The sequence below is a fragment of the Neolamprologus multifasciatus genome, chromosome 13 (assembly GCF_963576455.1).
Source record: "Neolamprologus multifasciatus chromosome 13, fNeoMul1.2, whole genome shotgun sequence".
NCBI lineage: Eukaryota > Metazoa > Chordata > Actinopteri > Cichliformes > Cichlidae > Neolamprologus > Neolamprologus multifasciatus.
In genome coordinates, this window is record NC_140451.1 from 18,072,225 (window position 1) to 18,094,824 (window position 22,600).

Below are 22,600 nucleotides of genomic sequence, written 5' to 3' on the forward strand. Positions count from 1 at the left end.
TTGTAAATGCTGAGAGCTCTAACATCTTCACTAGTGAACCACTCTGCCTGGAGGCACATGAATCACTTTTTTTTTCTTCCATATAATGGGCTAATTGTGTTTTGGTGTGGAGCTGTTATAGCATAATTGAATTTTCTCCTTTATTGCCTGGGAGAGCCTCTAAGGGCATCAGTGTTGAATTTCTGCCGACAAAGGGGAATGAAGTGTTAATTTCTGCTTACAAGAAGAAAATCTCTTGCCTTGATCTTCTGATCTAGTTAAGGTTGATTGGATGATTTACCGCAGACGTTCCTTAAAGGAAAACCAAGCAGACATCATATCTGGATCATTTCTCTTCCATGAAACTAATGCTACTGTAATACACCGGGGAAGAGGCATGTTAGGTCTAGCGGGAAACTCTAGATCACCATAACACATCATTTCATTTCCCCTACCAAGAGAGTGCACAATCTATATAAACCTCAGGAATTATTTTACACTGTCTAAGCAAAACATAGTCAAAAATCAAAATTATATGGACAAGATGAGAAGATAACTTGCTTATATTCTGCTGTGTTTGGTTGTTTTTGTACCATTTAACACCCTCCCTTCCTTAGATCTCCTTCTCCTGCTCCATCTACTCCCTGGATTGTTTCATAGCATGATGCATGGCCTCTTATCCCATCAATGCAAGGTGAATGAACCACTAGGCCAACATGACATCCTCAACAGCAGCACTAGGAAACTATTCTGTGTTAAGAGCTCATCTTAAAGCTCTTAATGTGAGCCCGTATAGTGAGATAACTCAAATACAGCCACATACCAGCCAAGACTGATGACACTTCTGGATTATCATACTTTTCATATTGAATTTTTACATTTAATTAAATTAATAAATTTAATCCTTTCAGCTTTTTACATACTAAAAAAAAAAATCAGATTTTTGCAAATTCCCAAGTTCTGCCTGTCAGTAAGAATAAATCCAAAGACTTTATATTTAATATTTTTTATTAAATTATTTATTTAAACAGGTTGTAGTTGAGATCAAAATCTATTTTTCAAGAGAGACCTGTTTACAAAGAACCATATAGATAATAGATAATACATGATCACAAATTAGTAGTTTGAGATAAATGAACATAACCTTTAAAGTGAAATCAGAGAATGTAGCTTCATAGTTTTTGCTTGTTTGTTTGTTTTTAAGCTTATCACATTTATGCCCAGCAAAAACATTCAAAACAAGTGAACCAGTGAATTAGAGGTAATGTTAATGTGTCCTGTGACTTGATATTGAAAGTATGCTACTGTGTTTAAATTGAAGCAGGGAGCAGAGGCAAGATCCTTGTAAAAAAAAATAAAATAAAAAAATAAAATAAAAAATATATACAATGCTGCTCTTTTCAATTCGCTAGTGAGTCTCCCCACTTTTGAACTGTACGTACAGTACATACAGTGCATATTACCGATGTGCTGACGCGAACTGTGAACCTGTTATTAATGGAACAACCCCGCCACCATGTGTTCACTTCCAGAATAACACCAACACGTTTGGTTTTCTTTTTTAAAATTACTTTGGTCATTTTGTGACTTTAAATCGAATAAATATCCACATTAAAATGTATTTTATGTATCCTTGTATTTCTGCTATGGGCGTAGCCAGTATCAGGGCAGAAGAAGGAGGTGTACTAAACTTTAACTGTAACAGCGTAAACTCAAACGGGCCACAAGTGTATAAAAACTGCCCCATGTGTCAGAAATGCCACATTAGCTATCTGTGCAAAGCTCATGTATCATTTCACTCCCTCTCTTATCAATACGCCAGAAGTGCACCATTATACATCATATAACTACTATAATTTACTTCTCTGTATCTATTTCCCTAACTGATGAGGTCCATAAAGGGTCGCCTCCAGTATGAAACCCGGATCTTAGTGATGGGATTTCCGGCTCTTTTTAGAGATCCGGCTCTTTCGGTTCGACTCACTAAAAAGAGCCGGCTCTTTCGACTCCGAACCGGCTCTTCAGGTTGTTTTGTTGCTTTAATTAATTTGTTATTAACAATAATATTAAATTATGCACAAAAGGAATTACTAACGTAAAAAAAGTGGTTTTATTTATATATGTTTATATATAAATATATGCGTTGGCCCCTAGAGACAAAACACGTACAAACTCCAAAACACATTTCTAGCATGAACTGAACTTCCAAAGCAGAGCTACTAGATCACTTAAATTACACAATTGAAAGCATGTTTGTGTATTTATACACAGGCACTCATATATATTCAAATAATTTAAAAACAATGTTCATTTACCTGTTACTACCACACACCAAATCCGGTCGTTGGTACTTGCTGGCTTGTGTAGCCACTAGGTAACAAAAGCTCAACACTGCGCCTGCATTCTGGAGCACTTCTGTTGACTTTTGTACGTGTTTTGAGTTTTTACATGTTTCGGAGTTTTTACGTGCTTCGGAGTTTGTACGTGTTTTTACATGTTTTGGAGTTTTTACGTGCTTCGGAGTTTGTACGTGTTTTTACATGTTTTGGAGTTTTTACGTGCTTCGGAGTTTGTACGTGTTTTTACATGTTTTGGAGTTTGTACGTGTTTTTACATGTTTTGGAGTTTTTACGTGTTTTGGAGTTTGTACGTGTTTTTACGTGTTTTGGAGTTTGTACGTGCTTCAGGGTTTGTACGTGCTTCAGAGTTCGTACGTGATTTGAAGTTTGTATGTGCTTTGTCTATAGGGGCCACCGTAAATATACTTTTATTTATTCACTCCACATAAAATGTAATAAATAAATCATATAATACAAAAATCAACTATTCACATTTCAACTTTTAACTATTTAAATTTTCAGCTTTTTCCTTTTACAAATTTAAAGTGAAACAACACAAAACACTGCAAACCACAACACAATTAAATATAAATTAAAATATGAAAGCAAAAAGAACATGCATATTCTCTGTCATATGGGCCCGCATGAATAAACTTTCTGAATTCTTTATCATCTGCAACTGAAAATAGTTGTGGATGATTACTATACCTTTCTAATGTGACGTTGTTGTCCCTGGCTCTCTTTCTCTCCCTCTGGCTCTGTTCCTGTGCTACTGAGTGTAACTACCGCCCCTCCCCCCTCTGCCCAGCGTAAAGAACAAGGCTCGAGTGCAGAGTGAAGCAGAAAAAAAGTGCGAGAGAGAGGCTGAGAGAAAGAAAAAAAAAAAAAACCCACGTGACGGCACGCGATAAGGAGCCGGCTCGCGTCGTTCACGTCAAAGAGTCGGCTCTAAGAGCCATTTCGTTCGCGAACGACCCATCACTACCGGATCTACTTCACCATAAAAGAGGGAGGGATTGAAGTGGAAGAGTCCAAACTCCTGCCATGGCTCCAGCAGCGTTGACTAACCAAGGGTGGAGGGCTGTGACCCTTGCGGGTACAGTGACGGGCTCCAGGTCAAGTCACACTGCTTTAAAATCAAATTACGACGCATTGGTCATCGGTGGAGGTGAGATTTGTGGACTGTAGGAAAGAAATGCAGAGAGCGACGTATACTGTAATAATGGGCGATAGATTTTGCAAAAATGATAAATCTGAGTTTGTAGGATTGTAGTATAAATAAGGTAATTTCGTAGTAAAATGAATATTGCATTCCAAGATAACTGAATTTACTCAGTTTACGGCTGTGCATAGTTTAATCTTAATTATTCAACTTTGAACTCATTGCTGCAGGGCACACTGTATACACAAAATATTTTAAAAACCTAATTATGGAACAAATTTTTGAAACTTCATGCATCGGAATCGGTTTTAAATTGCGTATTTTACATCTCTTTGTAGGACACAACGGACTGGTGGCAGTGAGTTTACATATTTACTTCCTAACACCTGCTTTTGCAGTAAGGTTTCAGTACTGTGGTGAAGGTGATGTGTGCTTTGTATGCCTGTAGGCTGCATATCTTCAGAAGGGAGGTCTGCAGGCAGCAGTGCTGGAACGCAGACATGTGCTGGGAGGTGCCGCTGTTTCAGAGGAAATCTTCCCTGGTAGGAAGCTCAAGGAAGCTTGAAATAGCTTACGTTATTACCAGTGTTGGGCAAGTTACTTTGAAAAAGTAATTAATTATAGTTACTAGTTACTTCTTCAAAAAAGTAACTGAGTTAGTAACTGAGTTACAATATTGTAAAAGTAATTAATTACTTGAAAAGTAACTATTGCGTTACTTTAAAAAAATGTTTAAATAATGACTATCTAATAGCGCAACCTATTTAAAGGTGGGAGGCTATGCCCGACGTGGTCATTACAATCACCAGCCAATCAGGATTGGTAGAGATACAGAAGATACATGCTTCATGCAGGGAGGTGCATCCCGTAGTGAGATATCGCACTCATGCTACTCTGGGAACCTTAGGTTATGCAAGTAACCTAAAATTTTACTCCTCTAAGACAAATTACATTGGTTTGCAGGTTTCCGCTTCTCTAGGTGTTCCTACTTGCTCAGTTTGTTAAGACCGCACATATACAGAGACCTGGAGCTCAAGGTACACAAAACCAGAATCACAAAGAAAGATTCTAGGTATCATGAGATAATATCAGTCCTCAGCCTTGCTGCAGTTCATCATTTTTTTCCTTTTTTTTTTACAAATTCAGAAACATGGGCTGAAGGTGTATATGAGAGACCCCCATGCCTTCACCCCCATGTTGGAGGAAGGGGTGAGAGGTGCTCCTCCACGTTCTCTCACTCTGGGCTCAGATCTGGCCACGAACCAGATGGAGATCGGCAAGTTCTCACAGAAGGATGCTAAGGTGATTTAGGTTTGAAAATAAACATAATAAGTAATTGTTCATTTAGGCTGATCCAAAAAATGTTCTTTGCCTTGTTGGACCTTTATTTCTATGTGATACAATCCCACACACCTATGCTTACTTACATCTTCACCTATTCCTCAACATACATACAGGCTTATCCTGAATTTGTTGCACACTTGGAGAGGCTAGCAGATGCTATGAACCCTCTCCTGGATGCTCCACCTGTAGATATTCCAGGTTTCACTTCTGGATCACTGAGACAGAGGGTGGCTGCAGCTAAAACACTGATACCCATCTTCAGATGTGGTGGGTTGGATTATTTTTTTTAAAACATTTTTTATTCTCCAATACTAGCTTATTTAGCAAGCACTTAATTTGTATACTGCATTAATTTAGTCATGAATATTTCTGGCTCTTAATCTAAAGGTCTAAAACTGGGCAAAAACCTTCCAGACTTCTATGAAATCGTAACTGCTCCAATAATGAAGGTTGGTTAGCGATTAAACAAAGTCATTAGTTCCTCTTATTTTTAGATTGCATAGATAACATGTGTTTTGTGTGAAAGATTCTCACTCAGTGGTTTGATTCTGAGCCACTGAGAGCCACTCTGGCTACTGATGGTGTAATAGGAGCCATGACCAGTCCTAGTAATCCTGGCAGTGGGTGAGACACATTTTACAGCAGCCTATAACAACCAAACTCTCGTAATCTTAGATCTAGCTGGACAGAATTACAAGTGACTTGATGGTTTTGACTTGCAGGTATGTTCTCTTGCACCATGTGATGGGAGAGGTGGAGAAGGAAAAGGGTGCCTGGGGTTATGTAGAAGGAGGCATGGGAGGTGTGTCTCAGGCTATTGCTAGTGCTGCTCGATCTTATGGTGTTGACATCTTTACAGAAAAGGTAATCACATTGATTTGATGTTGTTTATTTCATGGATTCATGGGAAATTATGTTCTAGCTTCCCTAACTTCTTGCATTTATCTTTGGCAGGATGTAAGCCAGATCCTGGTTGGTTCAGATGGTGATGCTAAGGGTGTGGTGCTAAAGGACGGCACAGAAATCCACAGTAAAGTTGTTTTATCAAATGCTACCCCATATATTACCTTCAAAAACCTGACACCACAGGTAACTCAGAAAACTGAACATCATTTCTAAGCAAAGCTCTGAACAAAGTCCCTTATTCTGACCTCTTGTATCACTACAGTCTGCTCTTTCTTCAGAATTCATCAAAGCAGTAGACCAGATCGACTACACTTCACCTGTTACCAAGATCAACGGTGAGTCTTTCATCAATCAGAACTTAAAGTTAAGACTGGCAATATAATATACTGAGGTAAAAACTTATATCCTTTAGTCATCTTTGGAAAAATGGTTTGTTTTGGTGGGTTTTGTATCACATGTTTAACCTATGAAGAAATTGGGTCTCAACAGTTGTTCAGCTTCCAGTGCGATGTCATCAGAAGTCCATGTCTTCTGCACACTCGACCAAAATTTGAAGTTTATTAAGAAAATGAAGCACATACACTGATTCCATGTCATTTTACCTGTTGTGATCTCTTTTTTCTTTCTTTCTTTCTTTCTTTCTTTCTTTCTTTCTTTCTTTCTTTCTTTCTTTCTTTCTTTCTTTCCTTTTCTTTTTAACAGTGGCAGTAGACAAGTTGCCAAACTTCTTAGCATCTCCCACACCAGGTGATAAACCTGGACCACACCATCAGTGCTCAATCCATTTGAACTGCGAAAGTGTGGATGTTTTGGAAACAGCATATAAGGAAGCAAAAAATGAACGACCCTCAGCAAGGTGAACGTGTCTTTGCATAAGTGTTCTTTTAAACATGTCAGATTTGTGCATGCCAAATCAAGCTGAAATGTCCCACTGAGGGAAGAATAGAATAGAATAGAATAGGCCTTTAATTGTCCCACAAGGGGAAATTCGGGTGTTACAGCAGCAAGAAAGACACATATACAAACAAACAGTACACAAGACACAGAACAGAAACACAATTTTTACCTATTTACATCAAGGACAATGGTTACAAAGGATGTTCTGGGGAAGAAAAGAAAACTAGATTTAGTTAATGTTCAAGCACAGATTTGTGCAGTGCACATGGACAGTTCTTAGTGAACTGGAAAATACAGGGCAAAGTTTTAGGTGCTTGTTACAGAGATAAGGGATTAACTGTGTAATTGCAAATGGTAGAACGTATTAAAGTGAATAATGTGAATGTTTAGCACTTCAACCTTAAAACCTTTGAGATTGTACAATAAAATATCCTTTCTCATATAGTTTAACACAATTTTTTTAGTTTATGTATTTTCAACATATATTTTTCCAGGTTACTCACATAAATAGTCCACATGCAGTATCCTTATCTCACAGATAAGACTTACTTACCCTTGAACTAGTTAATGTTTACATCCCGCTAAGGATAAAAGAATTCACAGTCAGCACTTACTTGAACATTATCACCCAAATATATCTTTAAAAAAATCTTCATCCAACATGTTTGTCAATCCATCATCTCATTGCATCATGTTCCTCTGGTCTTGTAGGCCTATGGTGGAAATGACCATCCCCTCTGTGCTGGATCCTACTCTGGCTCCCCCTGGCTGCCATGTGGTGTCACTTTTTACCCAATTCACCCCCTATTATATAGAAGGCAGGGAGTGGACAGACCAGGACCGGGAGGCATTTGCAGACACTGGTTAGAAACACAAATGCTCCACTCTCTGGACTTCTTAATGTTTTGAGCGTGCCAAACATGTTTACTGCTGGTAGATTTAGTTCTAGCTTACTATGGCAGTATGTTTGTTTAGATTCACAGTCATCCAGTTCATAGTAGTCTTAAGATCTTAAAGGTGACTGGACTTCTTGAAGTTTTTTGAAGATGTTCCACCTCCCAGCCACTTACAACATTTCCAAGCACCTTTTCACCATCTCAGCTGTGCTTGTGGGTAACATCGCATCATATCAAAAACTCTACTAACTTCAAAACAAAAGCCTTGAACGTACACTAAATCTACATGAAACCATAGTGTCCTTTGATGTGGTCTTGCTTTTTACTTATATACCTGCAACCAAGGCAGTGGCAACTGTGAGAAACTGATTACAGCAATACAGCTCCTTACACAACAGAACCAGCCTTACCTCGATCAGATTTGTACACTGTTAGACTTCTACCTCAGCAGCATGTATGTTAAATGCAACTATCTTTTTGGTGTGGGGGATTGGGTACTGCCATGGACTTCCCATAGCCAACCTTTCCATGAAGGAAGTGAAAGTAAAGCTCTTTGGCTCTTTCAAATTAATAGCACCTAACCTAGCCATAGTAGATATGTGGATGACACCTGGGTCAAAATCCAAGAAGTAGAAGCCTTCAGTATTCATGTGACCTCAGTGGATAGAAACATAAAGTTTACCAGGGAAGATACAAAGATTAATAGTTTGCTATTTCTGGCTGTGTGCATTGAGGAGGATGGAAGCCTCAAAATCGTAGTTTACTGAAAACACACACACACACCAGTAGGTACTCTTTGACTCCCACCACCTACTGAAATGTGAACTTGGGGTGATCAGGAACCTGCAACACCAGGCAGAAAGTGTTCCCCCTTATCCAGAAAGGGAAACAATGGAACACATACAAGTAAAAAAAACTCCCAAAAAATGTGGTTACTCCAACTGGGCCTTCATCAAATCAGCAAAAATGCACGAAAATAAGGTGAGAAACCAACAAGAGAGAAACAGAATGACAAATGGAACCACATTGTCATTACTTATGTAGCAGGTTTATCAGAGGAACTATCAAAGCATGATATTCCAGTGCACCTGAAACCTCTGGTTGTAGTGAGCCACACGTTTTGTCAAACCTTGGCTCATGTATGGGATAAAACCTACTAGCATTTAAATACCTGAATTTAATGAGACCTTAACCCTCTTTAAAAAAACCTAAAGAAGTCCAGTTACCTTCTTTTCAAGCTCTAAAAAGACTGTAGCTGTAGCAGGCTTCAATGACACTGAAGGGAACTTTCTTAGACATTTTCTTACTGTTTAAATGGAACAATGAGTCAAGTTTACAAATTGACTGGTGAATCTTAGGAATATATTTTCTCCAAAATTATTAAAGTATTCAAATGAATTGCACTCTTTAAATGTCCTGTATGTTTATTAATGTGTGTGAGTAAAAAGCATGTCTGTTTCTGTCTCCTCAGTGTTTGACTGGGTAGAGCAATACGCCCCTGGGTTTAAAAAGTCCGTGGTGGGCAGGGACATCCTGGCCCCTCCTGACCTGGAGAGGATCTTTGGGCTCACTGGAGGGGTAGATATTTTGCACTGTGGATGCTGTAGCACTGAGCAACACTTTGAATGTTGACACGCCACTTATTTGTTTGACACAGTCAGCTATTCACTGGATGAGGAAGTCATTTGCATTATTTTCAGTGTTCAGTCATTAACTGCCTACTTTGGGACGTGGCTGTTGTATAAGCAGTTAAGGGTGACAGGCAGCTTTACTACAGCACGAGCCAGAGTCAAAGATCACATTAACTGTGTGACACTTAATCGCTTAACTGCATTTGCTTCTGCCTCCTTTGTGTGAAGAAAACAGTACTTAACCACAAGGGAGGCTATTTTTCTACTTATAGCCATGGAAGGAAAAACAAAAGGGAAATTTAAACTTTTGGTCTTGTTTTTACAGAATATCTTCCATGGATCAATGTCACTGGACCAGCTCTACTTAACACGACCCTTGCCCTCTCTCACAGACTACCGCTCACCAATTAAAGGCCTCTATCTGTGTGGCAGCGGCTGTCATCCAGGTTTGATTTTAATGCTCAGCTGAACACAGAATTGCAAATAAGGCTGTTTATTATGTTGTACAGTAATAAATACAATGTTAGCTGGTCTTAGAGAGCGCACTTAATGAACCTTTGATCTTAAGATGTGCCCATGCCTTCACTGCTGATGACAAATGACGGCCAGGATGGCTAATTTTTCCATGTCGATATGTCACTTTCAGGTGGGGGTGTGATGGGTTCCCCTGGCTGGAATGCAGCCCTTACCGTCATCGCTGACTTGAAACGTCGCTGAGGGCATTATCGGATAACATTGTGTGGTCCGCTTATCTGTGCACTACATTTCTTTAGAGTGAATGTGACTAGTTTAAAAAATCAATGTCATATTACAACAAAAACCAGCCACTTGTTAGATTAACTTATGATTAGATCATTATGATTTAATAGTTAAATGACTGACGTAATAATACAAATGACATGGGATTAAAAACGACAAGTAGAGCGCAATAAAACAGGTCTGGACAGGAAGGCCACGTGAAAGATTTACCAGTGGAAAAACACAAACTCAACACCAACCTGTGAGCCAGCGGAAAATTACTGATACCACCAAAGCAAACTGAATGCAAATGTATTATTAGAAAAACTAATTCTTGTTTTAATTAAACTAACAAAAACTGTGAAGTGATGATACTCATGCACAAAGGAACATTTTACTACTCTATTTGAATACTTTTAAATAAACTGAAGCCATGTCGAATTTCCTTTAAACCATGTATGATTGTTTGTTTCTTATGTTGCATTTATTTCACTTGGGGCTGATGTCACAGCTTAGAGTGTTATGATACTAAAACATAGGTGTTTTCCAAAAGAAATAGCTTGAAGCAATTGTATTTTACCCACATTATAATATATAATTCTGTTTTAATAATTTTCTGTTGTGAGACATGCCCTGTCCTGTCCTGAAATTAATGGTGGATAACTCACAAAATGTGACCTAATCGGTTTTAAATTCAATCTTTTACTATGTATCTTTTGTTGGTTATTAAAATCATTTTAACAGCTTAGAAATATCTTAAAACCTTATTAATGCAAATTAAAGTTGATTTTTCTTTTCTACACCCTGAAAGGATATTCTTGGGGGTTTTCTTCTTCTTCTTCTTTTTTAAAAAATACATCCATTTACACTGAGATTATATTACAGCATGAGTGAGCTATTAACTAATTTTTTTTAAATAATGAATTTATCACAACTGCCCCAATAAATTAACAATGACATAAAATTAATATTCAACAGGACTGAAATCAACTTATTAGTTTCGCATGTAGCTCTTTGGGAAAGTTGTGTTAGTGGATAGTAAATGAGTGTATCTTATAATATTTGTATCTGTTTATAATCATTATATTAATTAAACATGCTATTGCATTAGATATTAAACCTAACGCTGTTAATGTTATTTAAACACGTGGTCCATTGTTAAGCCATTCTCTGATAAGGTCTCAGCCGTTTAGAAATCGATAACAGTGTCCTGTGCCTTTAAGACGCCAGTCAGGGTGGACCCAACGTCGGCGTTAGACGCTCAGGAAGTGGATTAAACCACCAAAGATTCCCGCAGATTCGATACCGATTGTCCCAATGTTAGATACGTGTTCGTGCTAACCTGAACGTTTGGCCGAGCACGTTTATGGGCTATTTAGGACGATAATGCTGGATGGTTGCGCTCATGAAAATCACCAGGGATATATGCAGGCTGTTGGGACTCGGGAGCGGTAAGAATTCTCTCCCACTTTTCGAAACTTTCTAAACTGGTTAGATCGATCACGGACGTAATAACGAAACGCGTGTGACACGGCACATTTGGAGGACAGCTAACTCGTGAGTTACATAAACGACGTGATTGTGATATTGCTTCCCATTTGTGTTATCCTAGTGATCAAACTGAGCTCTTGGTCAAACAATGAAACTTCTCTTGGCAGTTACACCCTCGCCTGTACCGCTTCCAAGTTTGCGCAGTAAAAAAAGGAAAAAGTTCTCAGAAAATCCAAAACGCTCTCTTACACTTTGTCGCTCACGAAGCAAATAGTTATAAAGTTTACAAGCTAAAGTACACCATGTATAAAAGACAGAGATAAAGTGATGTGTGCTATAAAAAGCAAAACAAAGGTAAATGCATTCTTCGGTGCGTGTTAGTATGATAACAATGTCTTAGATAGGGGCACAAGCCCCACAGCACAGAACGAGTTTATACGCAGATTGAAAGTACTGTATGAGCTTAAAACATGTCTTTAAATAACGTGTTATGTTCCCACATGTTGTTCTTCTTCTTCGCTTAACATGTTAACAGGTTTGCTTATGTGTGGCTCCTCTCTACAGCTGCTGATCTACACACCTTCATCGACATTTAAAAACTTTTAGGCATGCCTTGCCAACTTTAGCATTACTTTGGAGTATAGGAGTACACATCTGGTGTGAGTAATCCTATTAGCATTTATGGAAAGCGTGGGAATACTAGATGAGAAATACACACAAACAAAATGGGATGAATAAAGTATGTGTTGTAGCAGGCAGCAGTTTCAAATTATGTTTATATATTAATATATGAATGTGGGAATTCCCCAGTTTATCATCCAAAAGTAGGGGAATATCTATTTGCAAAAGAGACTGGTTTGCATTCCTTCATTCTTAAATCCAGATATTACACCTCTGTGAAGGTGTAATAAAGAGCTTAGATACTACAGAACAGTGAAAGATTTCTAGCATTTTTTTAACGGCGTCAGTTAGTAATCTCACTGATGAAGCAGTTCAGTTAAAGTGCTATAGACTTGGTTTCCTGCCACTCCAACCATTACTGGCTTTGCAGTGGTAGTGTGAGAGTCTGTAGGTGGTGCATATGCTTAATTCTCGTAACTGTTCCCAGAGTGAAGGTGTGGATAAAAAGCCATACCTGGAGAGGTGAACGAGGGTCATTGTGGTTATAGACTGCTGCATCAATGTTGCTTTTAGCTGTAATATTGTTTCTGTATTGTTCAGAGCTCTCTGTTAGCATTTTAGAGGAGGTGGCACTCAGCCGGTCCGCCTTTTACTTTTTATCTTTTTTGCTAACACTTTGTTTGTGTGCTCACATAACTTTTATGCCAGTACACAGTAGGGTTATGTTGAACCTGCTAATGCAAGAAAGCTTTGCTGTGTCAAACTGGCTTCGTAGTGTACCTCCCCTGAGATCTTTAATGATTTTTCTTCTGTTGATTTCTGATGTAATGCAGTTGTTTTCACTCAGTCTCATGCAGAACATTTGTGCCTCGCAGCCATGTACTCTGCAAAAAACAAAACAAAACGTGTGATCGTTTCTATTTCCTACATTGTTTACATGTTTCTTTGTTTAACTGGTTTACACAACCACTTAAAACCACTGGCATATGATTAAGCAGTGCCTGTTTGAATAATAAGGTCATGCTTTCGTGAAGAAAAGTGTGGACCTGTGCAGTTTATTTTCTTGTTGGTCCTCCAGCCTGTGATGGTACGTGATTATTTTGCATTCCTGTGGAAAGAGCTCACCTTTCAGCTGTACACTAATTTAGGAAATTTCCTTGAAGTGTAGAAACAGAGCCTCTCTTGTTGCTCGTGTCTACCGATCTTGTATCACTTGTGTTTTTGGAGGACATTCCAGTATGGTAAAATTTTTACCGACGGCCTGGTTCAAATGAGATGGAGTTGTTAACAGTGCTTATTTCTTGACATTTGAGCAGTGGGTCAGGCGCACACAACTGAAATTCCTTGCTGTCACTATGCATCCTTGGAGGCGCATTGTGATGACAGACTGGCTCTTTAACAAAGCCAGTGAGAGACATTTATATGTGAAGACACATCCCCCCCGGATGTACTTGAATTCACATGGAATTCCAATTCCATACAATTACAATGACTTTTATTTTCTTATGTTTTTTGCATATTGTTTAAAATGTGGACGGCACCACTAAAGGACAGGCATACACAGAATCAAGAAGTTAAGTAGCTACTTGGTGTGTCTAGTTTTGTTGTATGACATTCATAACAGTTGAATGTAAAGTGTAAAACTCTCCTGTCAATGCTTCACAAGTCACAACATGAGTAAGAGACCAAGTATGGGATTTGTCACTCTCTGGAAATCTTTGCTGATCAAATAGAAACATGACACCACATGTATTCCGGCGTAGTCCACTACTTTGCTTCCTTTTGTCTTGTCGTGTGTCTGCTGCAGTTTGACCTGAACGACTACAGTTTTGGCTTGATCAAATAAGCTGCCCCCCCTCCCCCAAGCGTATGTACACAAAATCCCACATTTAGAGCAGTGGCTTTGCTTTTCTTTTTCCTCTTCTCAGTACTCCAGCTTCTCAGAAAGCAGTACTCAGGCCAGCTGTATGTGTTGTGTGGTGGGCTTGTGGCAGTGCTAAAGATAATTATTACTAAATGCCTCTCAAAGACCTCAAAGAAACAACCTGATTTGGCGTCTCTGAGCAATTTTCAGTTCTGTTTCCTTTATTTTATTTTACATGCTTTTCCTGGTGGTTCATATAAGAAAGGATTGCATAATCCTTCCTGTCTCCACCCAGTGTTGTTTAAAAATTTGGCACATCATCACTAGTCATTGTGGTTAGACCGGAATATAAATGAGACAGGCTAACCTAACACATAGAGGACTCTTTAATATAACACATTAAGGTAATTTGAAAATGTTGGAACAGAGTTTTTGTACCCTCCTTTGCTGCAGGGGATGCCTGCTGCTTGCTTTTAATCTTTTCTTGGTTGATAGAGGCTGAAATGAGTAAAGGAAAGAGAAGCGTGCGGTCATATTAAATGATGGTTCTACCCATCTCGTCTCATATTACACTATGCATTTTCACAGAGAGTTTTTTCCCTTTTCCCCTGACAGGGAAGGAAATTTTAAATGGTGTGTCAAGCCATGTTGCTGAGTGGGGTGGGGGGAAGAAAAGTGTGTCCTTATCTAGCTACATTCTGATGATTATTTTTTTTAATACAGTATGGCTCATAGGAACAAGAGTGTAGCTGTTTCTTAAAATAGATAGATAGATATCCTTATATATATATATATATATATATATATATATATATATATATATATATATATATATATATATATATATAAAAAGATGATGATTTCAGTTTGTGTATTTCCTGAAGGTCCTGTGGTCCAGGAGGAGCAGATGGACTGTGGTGCTACAAACCCTGACCCAAGTGCCACCATTGCGCAGGTAAACAATTGGTGTCAGGCTGACAGGACCTAGTGAGGACTGTAAGGGTGAGGACATAAATGATCCATTTCTCTGAATGTTTGGTTTTCTAGGATACATTAAATGGAGAGGAGGAGTTGAGTGATGAGGAGAAAGCAAGACGGAAGGCAGAGCGACGCAAAGCCAAGAGGAAGGTGAGAGGAAAAGCCCATCTTGCTGGAAATCTATATGTCAAAGGATGTCATTCGTTTTCTAAAGTGTACCTGTGCATCCATTTCAGCGTCGTCGAAAACGTAAGAAGCAGGAGCAAAATAAGCAAAATGACAACGCTGAACAGGTAAAGATTTTAATATTCCCCTTGGAAGTGCACCTTCCTTTAGCCTCTGTGGGGTGAAAATCTAAATATTCAGCTCTTTCTCCACATTAGGATGACGAAGAGGATGGAGGTGCAGAATCTGAACTAGACGAGAGCGATTCCGAAGCAGAAGTTGGGGGTGAAGACGAGAAACAAAGGGCGCAAAAAGGAGTGCAGAAAGAAGAGAAGGAGGGGAAATCGGAGGCCTGCTCTAAAGATCTTGCTACTCCTGCTATTGCTCCTTCAGGATATCAGGAGACCCAAGCCAGATCTGCTGAGGAGGTTGGGGCACTACACTAGTTTATTATCCATGTGTGAATAAGCCATTGTTTTTATTTTTAGTCATTAGCTATCATCACAGGCCTCAAGACAATGAATTAATAGAAGCGTTTCTAGTGAAAGCCTGTGTGCTTGTAGGCCTGGATGGCACATGATTTAACACTAGTGTCTGACTTTGTGTCCCACAGGAGCCAGAGTGGGATGTCAGCAGTGCCTTCTTTGCAAATGCTGCTAGCCATATCAAACCCAAAGGATCAAGTCGAAAGTCCAAAGAAAACAAGGAGAATGAAGCCAGGAGAGAGGTGAATGCTAACAGATGGTCTAAGAGAAGCAGCTATAGCAAAAACGCCCATATATAATAGTTCTTGCTGAGGTGGTGTTCCTGTGTTAGTTCAAAGTCTGATATGTGGGGAAAGTGGACTATGGACCATGAAAGATTTGATGAAAGCTGTGTGTGTGTTTGCAGTGTAAATACACATTTTCATGAATATAAAGTGATGAAAATGATATATACTTTTTTTCTTCTTTGTTTTGTTCAGACAAATGGAACTGACACCATGACCAAGAAAAGTGCATCACTGACAGGTAAAGAATTGAAACTTTAAAAGTTTTTCATGGAAATGGAAACAAAGGCTTCGAGGACATTGATTACACATTTATTCTGAAAGCATGCCAGCATACAGCACTGGGAATGTTTAAAAACAAATCTCTATGTCCTGCAGAAAAAGGGATAAAGCTGGTGCAAGAGGGGCAGTATGCACAAGCAGCCAGTATGTTTACAGAAGCCATCAAATGTGATCCCAAAGATTACAGGTACAGCTTCTGTGGTCACGACTTGGGCATTACAAAAGAAATGCACATTTCACATAATATTAATTCATTTATTTATTTATTTTTTAATGTCGTGTAGATTCTTTGGGAATCGCTCTTATTGCTATTACTGCTTGGAGCAGTATCCTCAGGCCCTGGCAGATGCTGAACGCTCCATTCAGCTGGCCCCTGACTGGCCCAAAGGATACTTCCGCAAGGGCAGTGCCCTCATGGGCATGAAGGTTGGTACAAGCTTGTAATAGCTTGTAGTCGAGTAAATAATCTACCGAAAAAGCGTTAAGCATTAGTGTTAACTCACTCACTCTGTGTGTGTTGTAGCGGTACAGTGAGGCAGAAAAGGCTATGGAGCAGGTGCTGAAGCTGGACAAAGACTGCGAGGAGGCTGTCAATAATCTATTTAACTGCAAAGTGCTGCAGTTAATGGTAACGCCTACACACAAAAGCTCTGTAGATGTGACACGTATTATTTGTATGCCTTCTCCCAATGACAGCTGTGACCCAAGGCAGTGCTTTTTTTTTTCTTTTTTCTTTCAAGTTCCTCTTTTCCACTATTAGAGGCATTTTGGCACAAACATTTACTTGATGAGCCAACTGGAATTTTGGTGTCAAGGTCACAGTGAACTAAAATCAGTCTACTTCTTGTTAATCTGTTGTATTAGGATTGCTTTGAAGGGATTTTTTTTTTTTTTTGGTAAACATTTGGCACATTTACTCGCACTTGGCAATGAACTGCTTAGATTCTGTACTCGGAGGTTAAGGTCGCTGTGACCACCCCAACACACAATTTATTTATTTTTTTATTTTTTTTACATTTTTGCCATAACTAAGAAATGGATAAGATGCCATAAAGCCATAATGTTCAAGGATCAAGTGTACACAGCCATGGTTGTAAAGTCTCTGTCAAATGGCAGACGGATGGCATACACCCTTGTGGTAGTAATTTGAGTTTCTCTTTCTTCCTCAGGAACTGGGCTTTGAAGAAGTGCAGAGTGTCATGCTGTTAGATAGATTTTCAACAGTGCAGGGTGTTCTGGCATATTATTCTGAAGCAGCCAAAGGTAAGGCCAAAAAAGTGACCAACAGTTTTTCTTCTGGATCAAATAAGTTTTAAGCAAAAATCATACAACAGATTTTCCAATGTATTCTCTTGTTGATGCTTTTTCTTTCCTCAGCAGCAGCTGGGAGCACAGATTCATCTGTTGTGCAACCAGGGTAGGTGACCATGATTGAGCAGTCAAAAATAGAGTTGTTGATGAATTAGATTTATTTTTTAAAGCACTCTTGGTGACATTCTCTCTCTTGCAGAACTCCCTGTCAATCCCTCTGGGTGGGAAATGTGACAACTGAATTAACTGAGAAACACTTAAGGGACCTTTTTAAAATGTAAGATCCTATTCTGGTACAAAATGTTATCATTTAAACACAATATCCCTATACGAAAAATGTTAAGTTAGTTAAAACTGCAGGTGTTGACTGGTCTGCTTGTGTCTCCTTGTATTGAAGGTATGGTGAGATTGAGAGTATCCGTGTGCTGCATGAGAGATTCTGTGCCTTCGTTAACTTCAGGGATGCAAGCATGGCTGCTCGTGCCATGGAGAAACTAAATGTAAGTGCGTTTTTGTTGTTTTGTTGTTTCTCTTTTGTCAGCATTATTATTTTCATAGCACCAGTTATTGCCGTGGGGTTAGATGTGTATATGTGCTTGCTGTCACAGGGTCACTGTATTGAAAACACTCGTTTAGTGGTGCGCTATCCTGACCGCCGCACTCAGAGGTCCCTTCCTATTCCACTCAAGACTTGCCTCCCTGTCACACAGCAGGGAGGCACAGCTGCTGGGTGAGATGCTAACTGGCTGCTCTTTTAAAAACTCTAGTTAAGAAAAATGATGATGATGATGATAATAATAATCATACAACAGGACTGTAGTTTTATAACTAATGTGCAACCTGTGTCTCTACCCAGACCCCGAAGACGCGGCCCGGTTAACGGAGATGAGTGTTACTTCTGGAGAACCACTGGCTGCCATTTTGGGGAGAAATGTCGCTACAAACACATTCCTGATCAGAAGGGCAAGGACAGGAAACCTTGGCAGCCTTGAACACAGTTTACTCTCTGCCTCATTACTGGAAAAAGAAACCGGGATACGCCGACTGTGCCAATGGGACTGGTACTTGCCGCACAAGGTTCTCTGGGCTAAAAATATTTACTGTGGCAAACTGGATAAGAATGGCTAAAGGATCAGAGCCAGCATTCAGGTTCTACTGGAGGGGGGGTAGTCACATGTACCACAAAGGATTTGGACCATGAAGGTTTATATTCTAACGAAAGTCCAGAGTGGATAATTTTTTTTAGTAATAGAAGATTATCTAGAAGAGGCCAACAAAACCAGCTGGTATAGCTTTTGAATAAAAACCGTCATATTCACAGACTTTTATGGGACATGGGATTTTATTCTTTCTTCTAAGAGGAAGAACCTAACACCTCAAGCAAACAACATAAAGAGGACGTGAAACTGCCTCTGTCTGTCATCCGAAGAAAACTAAAAGCTCTGCCATGTATGGTAGTAATGAAAGGAATACATGTGGATGTATTTGTCTTTGGGACTTTCCTTCTTTGGAAATTTCCGTCACAAACCAGTGTTCCCCCCCCCCCTTTTTTTTTTTTCTAAGTAAAATTTAATTGACATATTCTAACTATTGAGGCATATCCCATGCCCCAAACAGCTCATAGCTCGCTTAGATCTGCAGTTATTACTGGGCTTCATTCCTACTCGTTCATGTGCCAGTACTGAAACATTGTTCACGATACCAAAGACTTAAAATTAGACATACCTGACATTTAAGTACCTCACCTATGCAGATGAGAATTTTTGTCTTGCCAATAAGCTACAGAAACCCAGAGGGGATGCCCTTTTGCCCTATGTAGCCTTACAAATGATCTTATGTGGGCGAGTGACTATAAATACAATGATTTGACTTGAAGGACTGCAAAGTTCTATGCATCAGTGCATGGATTAGGTTTATATTCAACTTTAGGTTTATTTTCACCAGTTGGCTGTTTTGGCTTTTTTTGTTTTGTTTTTTGAAAGATTGAATGGTTTCACTGCAGGAGTTTTCTTGACATGTTAGTTGAGATTCCTTGTCCATAGAAAAAGTAAAAGCAACACCTGACGTAATGTAAATGCTGCTTTTATAAAGACTGTAGTCTTCAGTTTTATTTTTGGGTTTTTTTGTCTGTCTCCAAGATGGATTTTTAACCTCTTGGCAATTTTAAGCCCAAAATGTTTGATGTTCTGAATTGCATGAAGCTTCTGTTGTGAAGTGCTTCCATGCTGCAGACTTGTCTCTGCTTTGTGGACTGCAGGAGATCTGTTTTGTGGACCCAATTCAAATGTCAAACCTTTGGTGGTGTTGTTGTTGTTTTTATTATCATTATTATTATTACTATTATTACTTTTTCTCAGCAGGAGAATGTTCTTCTTGCTTTGTTGGTACATTTGCATCGTAAACATGCAAAGTTCTTTACATCTATGCAAAAAGTCCTGAACTGATTGTCAGTTCTGTGTCAGAAATACACACCACTTCTTGAAAAGAGAAAAAAAATAGTAATGTGTGCACACAGTTTAAAATCATACACTTATTGTTGGAACCTTGAAAACCAGTGTTTTAAAGTTTTGGGCCTCCTATTTCAGTATTTTAGTGAACTGAAGGATCTGATAGGTCAGCATTAACACGGCCTCATTCTTTCAATAGTTTTAACACTAGACCGTGCATTAAAGCCTATTAGCATCTGTTTGTGTCATTTAGTAGAAAACAGATCTTGTTTAAGTCCACACTACGTTCACTTGTAAACTATGCATAGCAGTATTTATTTTTCTATTTATACTTTTTTCCCCATGTTTCCTGTATTCAACATATCCTGGGAACTGAATTTACCTTTTATTTACTGGCCATATTGTCTTTTCACTTTCTGGCCAGTTAATGAACCTCTTTCAGGTCTCTGCTGCTTAGTTCTGGCTTTAAGAGCAAACTTAAAAAAAAAAAAAAGGTGCAAATACTGTCACATGCTGCACTTCTGCTTTTCTTGTGTTGCTTTCGGTCTTGTGGCTGGAACTCGTGAAAAAGGAATTGGATGCCAAAAGTTAAGAGTGCATTTGTCTGTTTGGCCCACTTGCTCAGTGCTTTTTGTGATCTCAGCTGTTAACTACGGTTTCATATTCCACTTAATTTTATAGATAAGTTGTGTTTTGTTTTGTTTTTTGTGTTTTTTAAACTAGAATATTTTTAATTGAATAAATATTTCACATGAGAAAGAATTTTATTTTAATGCTTGTTTCGAGTATGCTTAGTCTCTTTACCTTGTTTCAAACTATTTCAGGAAAATGTGTTTCTGATTATACAATACACATTTATAAACAGAGCACTGCAACCTAATCTCTACAATATTTTGTATTATCATTACTGCACAGTTTAAAAAAAAAAAAGGGGGGGGGGGCTTTTTAAAAAATTTAATAAAGGATTTTGAACCACCTATCCCACCTTTCTGAGTGTCTACATGAGTAATGAGATCAACTGGTGGGGGTGGAGGGAGGAATACCAGAGGTATGTACTTAGTGCCTTCCACAAGGTGGCAGAGTTGTACTTGTAAGCTTTTCACTGACGTACAATCATCAACATGACCATCCTTTTGCCTCAGTTGGACCTCCAGAAACCAACATGTAAATTTGAGTCATTCCTTTTGCTGGAAACCAAAACCATGACATGGTAAATCTAATCGGGCCAGGCTGGAGTGGGGAAACTATGGTAACCATCTCATCACTAGTAGGAGACATTTACATGGCGAACATTACATTTAGACCAGTGGGAAGCCACAATTGCACTAAGGAAGTGTATGTGTTTTGTGGGGGGACCATTATCATTATGTAACTGATGACCTTTTTAATAGAGGAACTGAGCCTGACGCCACCGATAACTTAAACTGCAAAATTAAAATGACTCATGTTCAAAGTTTATTAGGATAAGTAAAACTCAGGCTACAGTAACAGTTGTTATAATGCATTTAAGAGTTTTTGAAGCAACTCTGACAAAGTGAGGTTATATCAGCTTTGGCAAAAATACATTTTCAGGCAAATCTTGTGTCCCAAGCAGAATGGGAATGTATTATCTACTGTCTTTGGAGCTTTACTCATTTTAGGATCCTTACTGAGTGAGAAGTACTAGCATGGAGTCTCTAAATACTTAGAAATGAAGGACTGGTGTTTTCTTTCTTACCACCTCTGCAAGACACAATGGATCATAGTGACACACTGTTACAAAAACAAATGATCAACATAACTGAGAAGTGATCATATCATGTAAACATCAGCATTTTCCATCTGAAGCCACAATTTGCTAATGCAGAATATGCATTTGATTTCCAATAATTCGTTGAACCCAAAGGTGAACATTACAGTACAGCAATTTATTAAAGTCTGCTTGTTATGAAGTTGTTGGCCCCTGTGAAGGACTTTCTAATGTGGGTTTAAAAAAAAGACCTCATAAGTATTAAACTTGTCAGTGTGTTGTTGTCTTATAACTCAGTTACTCTTTTTGGGCACTGCTGTATTTCCAGTCTTTAGGATTAATAACAATTATTTATTGGGACAGTGTGGTTTCAATGCAATAGACCCATGTCAGCAACATCTGTAATTACATTATTAAGTAGTCTAGAACATGACAAGTTTGACTGGAGTCCTTATGAATTCTCATTTGCATCTTTTCTTGACATCATGATTTTCTTTGAGGCCAAGAAAAAGTTGTTAGGAGATGACAAAGAAGTCAATGATATCCTGAAATTTTAAATTTCCCTAATTGTATCAATTATATCAATGTAGAGTACCCACTTAAAACTGTCGTTTTTAGCTGTATGAATGTCTGAAAATGATTTTCTTTCTTACAAGAGATTTAACCGAAATCTGTCGAGCATCAAATTTTACCTACTTTTAAATCATCGCACTTACCATTTTTCATTCCATGCAAACATGACCTTAGCACTGAAGTCAGCCTATATTTAGCTTTCTGTACTCTCAACCCCACAACCTGTACAGCCCATACTCTATACATTATGAGCAGAGGCCTACACGCGCCTGTCGCCAGCTAAAAGTAAAAGCGTTACGAAAGCCTGGAGAGACGGCAATGGGGGTGAGCATGAGGAGGTGCTGTCATTTGAAAATGCACTTGTTTATTGTTGGAGAGCATGTATTTATTTCATGCCTCCACAGATTGTGGGTAAGGGCAGAGCCGACTCGGTCGCTGTAATTAGAGAGGTGAAGGGAGAGAGAGAGTGCTCTGCCAC

The 22,600-nt window shown here is 38.8% G+C and overlaps 2 protein-coding genes across 4 annotated transcripts; both read left to right on the top strand.

Annotated features, from left to right (window-relative positions):
- Positions 1-1,925: 1,925 nt before the first annotated feature.
- On the top strand, positions 1,926-10,702 carry pyroxd2 (pyridine nucleotide-disulphide oxidoreductase domain 2). Of its 2 annotated transcripts, XM_085182805.1 has the most exons (16): positions 1,926-3,486; positions 3,819-3,838; positions 3,929-4,022; positions 4,444-4,517; positions 4,627-4,782; positions 4,938-5,091; positions 5,212-5,273; positions 5,351-5,448; positions 5,547-5,688; positions 5,779-5,913; positions 5,993-6,065; positions 6,433-6,586; positions 7,339-7,490; positions 8,995-9,101; positions 9,480-9,600; positions 9,801-10,702. In XM_085182805.1, exons 1-16 carry the CDS (start codon positions 3,363-3,365, stop codon positions 9,869-9,871), a joined length of 1,737 nt encoding a protein of 578 aa, XP_085038931.1. In that variant the 5' UTR covers positions 1,926-3,362; the 3' UTR covers positions 9,872-10,702. The 2 variants fall into 2 exon arrangements, with proteins under 2 accessions (XP_085038931.1, XP_085038932.1); XM_085182806.1 differs by lacking the exon at positions 4,444-4,517 and having other exon boundaries at positions 3,366-3,486.
- A 415-nt stretch (positions 10,703-11,117) lies between these two features.
- LOC146505392 (uncharacterized) lies at positions 11,118-20,582 on the top strand. Of its 2 annotated transcripts, none has more exons than XM_085182807.1 (16): positions 11,118-11,343; positions 14,753-14,823; positions 14,916-14,996; positions 15,083-15,139; positions 15,230-15,439; positions 15,625-15,738; positions 15,976-16,021; positions 16,159-16,249; positions 16,347-16,488; positions 16,586-16,690; positions 17,232-17,325; positions 17,440-17,479; positions 17,573-17,650; positions 17,771-17,873; positions 17,982-18,103; positions 18,230-20,582. In XM_085182807.1, exons 1-16 carry the CDS (start codon positions 11,286-11,288, stop codon positions 18,363-18,365), a joined length of 1,548 nt encoding a protein of 515 aa, XP_085038933.1. In that variant the 5' UTR covers positions 11,118-11,285; the 3' UTR covers positions 18,366-20,582. The 2 variants fall into 2 exon arrangements, with proteins under 2 accessions (XP_085038933.1, XP_085038934.1); XM_085182808.1 differs by having other exon boundaries at positions 11,119-11,343; positions 17,443-17,479.
- The last annotated feature ends 2,018 nt before the right edge of the window (positions 20,583-22,600 follow it).